The sequence below is a fragment of the Silene latifolia genome, chromosome 4, assembly GCF_048544455.1.
Source record: "Silene latifolia isolate original U9 population chromosome 4, ASM4854445v1, whole genome shotgun sequence".
NCBI lineage: Eukaryota > Viridiplantae > Streptophyta > Magnoliopsida > Caryophyllales > Caryophyllaceae > Silene > Silene latifolia.
In genome coordinates this window covers 21,427,284-21,435,425 of record NC_133529.1, presented here as the reverse complement: position 1 = coordinate 21,435,425, position 8,142 = coordinate 21,427,284, and the positions used below count along the sequence as shown (strand labels likewise).

Below are 8,142 nucleotides of genomic sequence, written 5' to 3'. Positions count from 1 at the left end.
GACTTCAAACTCATAAATGATTGTGATTATGGAGGATTTTGTTAGAATTCTACCCTTATTCGATTTATTTAGATGTCGAATTATTTGAACTTTGTAAGAACTGTCTAATATCATTATACGAGTAATTAACAGAAAATCATCACATCGATGTTCCCCTTTCGGCCTTTCCTGTAACATAATTTTAGCCAACCATACTTTTCTGTAATCTCAAGTTTAATTTATACCACACCGAATCCCATTAAAATTAAATTAATTGAAAAATAAATTTCAACAAAATATAAAAACAATGAATCACTAACCATAAACCACTTTTAGAAAAACTTACCCAATTACACTACCTCAAGTCCTCAATACTTAGTCCCATAAATAGCCTCCACACCCCCTACTTTATAGATCAACAAAACCATTAAAATCTTCATAAAAAAAAAACACAAATAAATCAATGGAAAACACTATGAAAATCCCAACAATAGACCTATCACCATTTTTCAAAGAAAATGAAGAAAAATCACAAAAAGAAGTAATCAATAAAATCAAAGAAGCATGCTCAAAGTATGGATTTTTCCAAGTAGAAAACCATGGTGTTCCAAACAAAATAATGAATGAAGCTCTAGAACTTTCTAGAAGATTCTTTAGTAATACTGAAGATGAAAAACTCAAGTTTAGTCCTGCACATGATGCACCACTTCCTGCTGGTTATTTCAAACAACCTGCACATTCTGAAGATAAGAATGAGTTTGTCTTAATGTTTACTCCTGCTGCTGGTTTTAATGTTTATCCTACTAATCCCCCTGAATTCAAGTATGTTACTTCTCTCTTTTTTACTGTTTTTATTAAGTCGGAATATATGCGATTAACTGTGTGCTTCTTTTTATCGTGAAATAGTACTGGTTCGATTTTTTTAACAAGTTTTATTCTGTGTTACTAAAAGAGAGATTCTATGTGTACCACGTAGGGCTGTTAATGAGACGAGACAACTCGCGAGCAACTCGAGCTCGGCTCGGTCAAAACTCGGCTCGTGTGAGCTCGGCTAGAGAGCTTAACGAGTCAAGCCGAGCAAACGTTGGCTCGGCTCGAAAAGCTCGTGAGCGGCTCGAACTTGTGTAATTAGATGAGATATTACTCATATTTTATAAAAATATTGTCATGATTATATATTTGGATCACACATATCAAAAATGTCTTATTGATTTTCCAATATTTGTATATAAAACTTTTGAGCCTTGTTCATTAACATATTGAGAGAGAAAAAACGACAATTCAACAATTATATATAGGCTCGAGTTGAGCTCGGGTTTGGCTCGAGCTCGCCTTAAAGCTCGCAAGCTTGATACGAGCACAATTTTTTCAAGCTCGGGTAAGTTCGAGATCGGCTCGAACTCGAGTTTTACTTTATGAGCACAAGCCGAGCAAGGTCAAGCTCGGGCTCGACTCGGCTCGTTAGCACCACGTCACTGTACTCCCCAACCATCAACCATATTTAAGTTATACTATTAATTGTGAATACGTTTCATAAATAACGAAACATATACGGAGTATAATTTTAGTTAGAACTTTTCGTCATTTGAAAATGGCATGTTTTGAAATGCTGAGGTATGGGTGAAATATATGTGATCACATGCATTGTCCATAATCATATGAATTGAATGGTTCAAATATAACGTTTTTGTTTTGTTGGCCACACAAATCGTGTCCCCAAAATTTTCACATATTACCATATTTAGTAAGACGGTCTTATACAGTCTCCTTTTGAATGAATTTCCTACATTTAAACAAACGTATGGAATTCATTTGAATAGAATGAATAATAGTTTATATGAAGTATAAATTTATTTTATTATAAGAGACCTTAGTAACCATTTTATGGTAAATCGAAACTTTACACAAATTAATTTATCTTTTAATTCATTCAATGAACTAAATTTAGATAAACTCAATCCAAAACTGAAACAAAATAGTTACCAAAAAAAATGAGAGAGCGTCATCTGATGATACTGGGCTTCAGTTTCAGCTTCTCGGATAGTTAACTCATTTGAATTAACCATTTGCAATACTACGACTTTTTTTTTTTTTTTTTTTTTTTTAGCTATTACACTAGACTTCTTTAAAGTTGTAGATGTAAGATATTTCAATTTATACGTGTTCATTATGAGACTAGAACATGTTAATTTAGACAATAAAACTTACAATAAACTTTTAATTTCTCTGTTTCTGAATGACAGGGAAATATTTGAAGGGATATTCAGCGAATTCGCAAAACTAGCCTCACTCATGGAACGTATAATAAGTGAATGCATGGGGCTTGGACCAAACTTCCTTAAGGATTTCAACTCAGACCGGAATGCGGATTTCATGGTCGGATTGAATTACTTCCCGGCCACAGAAGAAGAGAACACTGGAATTAGGGAACATGAAGATGGTAATTGCTTCACCTTTGTGCTCCAAGATGATTCTGGTGGGCTCGAAGTCAAGGCTAAAGATGGTTGGATTCCTGTTACCCCTGCACCCGAAAAATTGGTTGTCAATGTTGGTGATGTTATTCAGGTCTTCCTTCACTTCTCCAACTCCTTTTCTCTCTTTGCACTATTTCGATTCGTTCTACCTATTGATTGTGTTATACTGAGACCTGTCAAAATTTGATCCGACTTTCTTTCTATGGATTTGAAGTAGTAGTAGACTTACCTCTTGACTTAATATGCTCCAAATATGAGACTTTAAATTGAGTAAATTGAGTAAAAAGCTTAATACTATTCCCTCCGTTTCGATCATTTGTTTAACTTTTTAATTCTTTCTTTCTATGGATTTGAAGTAGTAGTAGACTTACCTCTTGACTTAATATGCTCCAAATATGAGACTTTAAATTGAGTAAATTGAGTAAAAAGCTTAATACTATTCCCTCCGTTTCGATCATTTGTTTAACTTTTTAATTCTTTGTGAGTGCTATTTTAATCAAAGGTAAACAAATGATTGAATCACATGGGGTATAAAATAACCGTTGGGATTCAATTAGTAGTATAATGAATTTTACGTCTCTATTTGTGTTTTACCAAGATTAAGTAAAATATGAAAGTAGCTAAGAAACCCCGTGAATTTATTCTAACCGTATCTGATTCAAACCCGTATTAATCCAACCCGACTAACTTATGCTTGTTTATTTCTCTTGGGTGTAAAAGGTGTTGAGCAACAACAAACTGAAGAGTGCAACACACAGAATATTCAGGCCGAAAGGGAAGAATCGCTACTCATACGTATTCTTTCATAACATGAAGGGAGACAAGTGGATCGAACCATTACCGGAGTTCACTAAGGATATCGGCGAGGCACCCCAGTACAAGGGTTTCTTCCAGAAGGATTACCAGGCCCTCCGTCTGCGAAACAAGACTCATCCTCCAGAGAATCCTGAAGATGAGATCCGTATTACTCACTATGCTATTTAGCGCCCGATTTAGAAGCCTGAATTAAGGCAGCTTGCTGCTCTATATTGATGTGGTTCTAATCAATAAATAACATTTGTGACATTTACTCTTTTGCAAGACTATATATATATGCTTATAGAGTTATAGAATCTTAGCTTTAGCCGCTGATATCAGCGGCTAAACTTGGTATAGTTATTGAGTGATAATATTCATGACTTGAGTTTAAACCCCCGCTTATTAAAAACAACCCATATGACTAGGTGACTCTCTTTACACCTAAAAGAGTAAATGAGATTCAGATTATAGCCTCCGTAATCCAATTCACTACTTTGAAAAATGTAGTGAATTCAACAGGACGGATAGAATACTTGATTTACTCAACGAATGAACCCGGATGTCAATAGGAAAAACACAAAAAAAAAAGATTGGCCTCAAGCCTAGACCTGTTCGGGTCGAGCCAATTTCGGCCGGTCAGTTTGGATCTATCATATTATCGGGTTGGTTCTGGTCAAGTACGTTTTTTAGTTTAGTTTTGATAATCAGTGAACCAGCTGCTTTCATGTCGAGTTTAGATGATTGAAGAAATGTGAACAAAGACAGACGTGTGAGAAGGTCTTATATTTGATAGAAGATGGGAGAATTACCACTTTATACGCTAAGGAGGTTATAGGCCTACACCCTTTATTGCTAGGTCTAAGGACATATTACTATTCACCGTCTCACAAACATGAGTGATATTGATAATTTCGGAGTAACATTATGTCTTCTCTTAACTTATTAGTAAAATGCTAGTACTCTGTATATTTATTGTTAAATAGGATTGAAATAGTGCTATCGATAGTTACATATATAAATGTTTTTGTAAGGATCAATCAACAGATGTGTCTGCATAAGAAACAAGCTAAGATGTACTCAAAGCCTCTATGTTCTCATAATACCGCAACAGAGTTGTAACGATTACCATTCAATTATAACTAAGAGAGCCAGTAAAACGCATGATCAAACTGATACTAATATTATCCGCTGAGCTGCGTAGCGTCAGCTTGTAACTCAAGCGAGAGCATAAAATTGGCGGATCAGGCAAAAAATTAGTCATATCCATAAGATAGAGGCTCTTTCTTATATTTAATACCGTGGGTAGGTGCCCGGTATTTGGGCTGTACGAAGCGGAAACCAGCCCAAACAAAGGAGGCTCACTTCCAGACTTCACTAAGACCGTAAAATACGGGCATGACTTGACTAATCGGGAATAAAGACTGTAAGTCAGTGCCCGGTGTTTGGGCTGTATGAAGTCGAAAAAAGGCTCAAACAAAGGGGGCTCACTTACGGACTTGGCTAGTGAAAGAATATTTGCAAATATTGTATTTTGAGTATGTCGAGTAGGATATTACGGAGTAGAAGAGTCTAGAGTGTAGGTATCATCTTGTATATATGTACGCTGCATTTGATCAATTGAAGTAAGCAATTCAATTTCTCAATCTGTTTTTCCTGTTTCACCATTTCACATGGTATCAGAGACTTCGATTCATATTATTTAATACAATTCAAAAAAAAAAAAAGCCTGGAGAAGGTGATAAATCCAAAGGCAATAAACAAAGTGAAATCATCAAATTCATTCCCATGACTTCACCGCTCTATCTTCACCCGTCGGATAACCCGAACTTGACACTCACAACTACCGTTTTCAACGGTGATAATTACGAGTTGTAGGCTGATGCAGTCAAGCTCAAGAATGATCTTGATGCTAAGAACAAGTTGGGATTTGTTAAAGGGACTGTCAAAAAACCCGAGGGGATTGAAGGAGAAGACAATCTCGAGATGGTTGTAACACCCGCGATTTCATATTTATGGGTAACATAGTAAAATTGATAATTTAATAATACTCGATTTTAGTTGGTATATTATTTATTTGGTTTTATATTTTCAAAATCGTGTTTTAGTTTCATAAAAATTTATGTGGTTTTGTTTTGACCCGGAAACCCCCTTAAAAGTCGTGTTGTGAGTCTTTTAGTGTAAAACCGAGTCATAAACCTTGTGCCTTTGATTTTGGGTCTAAACAAACCTATGGACCCTCTTTAAGACAACCAAAACTCCATCTTTTAGGGTTTTAATCTCAAAATTTTAGCAACTCTCCTTCATCTTCTTCCCTTAGAAAATATGTGTTTTCCTTCATTAGAGCCTTCACAAAATGAAACCTTAAGACGGATGTCATTTCTTCGTTTCTCAACGAAATACGGTGATTTTTGTACCAATCTTCTCCTCTCCTTCTCCTCCTTTCTTTCTATGTAAGAAAAATCTTACCTTTTGAATCTTTTAGAAAATCCATCTTTTTGTGAGATGAGTTTTCTAACCCTTTTTGTCTTAATCTTCTTTCTAGGTGAAAGCTTTAGTATCCCGGAGTAGTTTTGGGTCGGAATCTTGTTTATTGAAGAGCTAAAAGGTAACGGTGATGGGTTACTCGGTATTATATCTTGTATGTGAAATTATTTGTTGGGTTTTAGTCTTTAGCTAGTAAAGTTACTACCTTTACATGTTATTGATGAATTTTGTTGGATTATTAATGTTAGATGATGTTTTAATTGTATTTTTATGTTATTGAGATGGTTTAGTGCAAATAATATCAATTGGGTAAAGTTGGTTTGTGAGGAATGAGGTGTTGTTTTACTATTGTATGTATATTGTAATTTGTGACGATCTTCGTTACATGTTGTGGGTGTTTATTGTTGAGACATGGTGGGTATGTCGTAATTGCAACGATCTTTGGTTATATGGATAATTTGGGGTTGTGAATGTACAATAAAATTGAATTGGGAATGAGCCGTATCCATGTGAAATTGCCACTATACTATACTGTTGCTTGACTTATAATTATACCTCACTTGTGCTGTTGTGGCAAGTGCGGGTTTATCTCACTCTTTGCCCACCTCTTTCGTGTTGTTCTGACGAATTTGGTATACTTGGCTTCCGTTCTGTTGCATGGGTCTTAGATGTGAGATATTTATTGCATACTGAGAAAGTAATGATCTAGTGTGGTTCTTGGGTGTCTACTGATGGTGGTGTCATATTGTGTAGCATACTAGCTTGACTATCCTTACGCCCCACTTGTGTTGTTCTGGCAAGTGCGGGTCTAACCTACTGTGCTGTTCTGGCAAGTATGGTTTATCTCTTTCCTTTTTCGCCCCACTTCTGCTGTTCTGGCAAGTGTGGGTTATCTCATTTTATTTTCGCCACTTTCGTGCTGTTATGGCGATTAGGGTACTCGATTTCCATTCTGTCATCGAGTCTTGGATGCGGGCTGTTCTGCCGCATGTCGAATCGGAAGTGTACAGTCCGAGAGTCTGACCAGATTTAGACTAGGACCGTATTATTATCATAGTCCTACCAGGGGAATCTGAGTTTTAGAGAGTAAAAAAATTTTGCATAGTTTTTTTTCTTTTTTTTTTTTGATGACGAGGGGTTGAATCCCTCCGGGCCCATGCATTCCCGCACTACCACATGGACCATGTAAGCCACCCCCTTTGGGGGCTGCAGTGGCCAAGTGATCATCTCCCCAGCTGGTAGTCGAACCCGGGACCTCTCAACTCCTGCACTTCTGCAAGCTACAAGGTTTAACCCGGCTACCACTGGACTAACACCACTTGGTTAAGTCTTGCATAGTTATGAGCCTTACACATGCCATTTACCGTGAGAATGATACCTTTTGATTGTTTGGATGGTAAGAGTCTTTTGGTCTTATTGAGCACTAGGGGTGAGATGCAGGCCACCTAGTATCGATATGCTCGGCGGGATTGATGTTCTCATTCGTATTTATGCACTACTACAGATACAACCTATAACAACGGTCAAAAACCGTTGTTATATAAAAAAGCGGACGTTGTTAAAGCGTCCGTTGTAAAAGGTTTTAACAACGGTTGGTTTTTTTAAGGAAACCGTTGTTAAAAATATTAACAACGGTTTTAAGTATAAAAACCCGTTGTGGAAAGTGTGACTCAATTTTGGGGGGAAAGTTATAACAACGGGTTATTTATAAATAACCGTTGTTGTTTGTTCTTAAAAAATAAAAAAAAAAAAATTAAATATTACTAGCTATAAATATTAAAACATCCTTTACTAACATATTAAAGCATCCTTTACTAACATTCATTAATTGAAACAACATGGCAATGAACCCTAATTTTATCAACAACGAAGAATGGCTTACACAAACGATTGAAGATGATGGGAAGGTTCTCGCCGGGCTTCCCGCCGATCAACACCCATTAATCAATGCATCCCTTGAACATCAACGGAATTATTGGATTAAGAGGCGTGAAGCAGTCCGGCTTGTCAACAAAGCCTCATCATCATCATCATCTTCATACCCTCGTCGACCGATACTCATGCAACTTGGTCTGCGGCCGAGAGATATGTTGAGTTGTACTCTTCCAACCTTATCTCCACATGCAAGTCGTGTCCTTGCATATATTCAATCTGTTATTGCAAAATATGAAGCCAATGACCCGGAAGTTAGCGGTATACCAGAGTGGCGTGATTGGTGGCGGAGGTTGAGAAGCGTTTTTACGCTTAACGGGGTTGTTCCGGCTTATTATACATCTTTTGATTTCCGATAATTCTTTGTAATGTATTTGGTTTAAAATTAAATGAAATGATCATTTTGAAAGTGTTGAGTTATGCTTGTTTGATTTGCTTCCATTTTTTCAACTCCATAGATCTATCAGTCATCATC

At 36.5% G+C, this 8,142-nt stretch overlaps 1 protein-coding gene across 1 annotated transcript; it reads left to right on the top strand.

The window, feature by feature from the left end:
* Positions 1-251: 251 nt before the first annotated feature.
* On the top strand, positions 252-3,518 carry LOC141653212 (jasmonate-induced oxygenase 2-like). Its single transcript, XM_074460901.1, has 3 exons — positions 252-801; positions 2,223-2,544; positions 3,174-3,518. Exons 1-3 carry the CDS (start codon positions 443-445, stop codon positions 3,435-3,437), a joined length of 945 nt encoding a protein of 314 aa, XP_074317002.1. The 5' UTR covers positions 252-442; the 3' UTR covers positions 3,438-3,518.
* The last annotated feature ends 4,624 nt before the right edge of the window (positions 3,519-8,142 follow it).

What these genes read in the sequence shown, in the direction of transcription:
- LOC141653212 (XM_074460901.1), top strand. Translation starts at nt 443, where the DNA reads ATGGAAAACACTATGAAAATCCCAACAATAGACCTATCACCATTTTTC. An exon ending in ACTAATCCCCCTGAATTCAA is followed by an intron (nt 802 to 2,222) that starts GTATGTTACTTC and finishes TCTGAATGACAG; the next exon opens with GGAAATATTTGAAGGGATAT. An exon ending in ATGTTGGTGATGTTATTCAG is followed by an intron (nt 2,545 to 3,173) that starts GTCTTCCTTCAC and finishes TGGGTGTAAAAG; the next exon opens with GTGTTGAGCAACAACAAACT.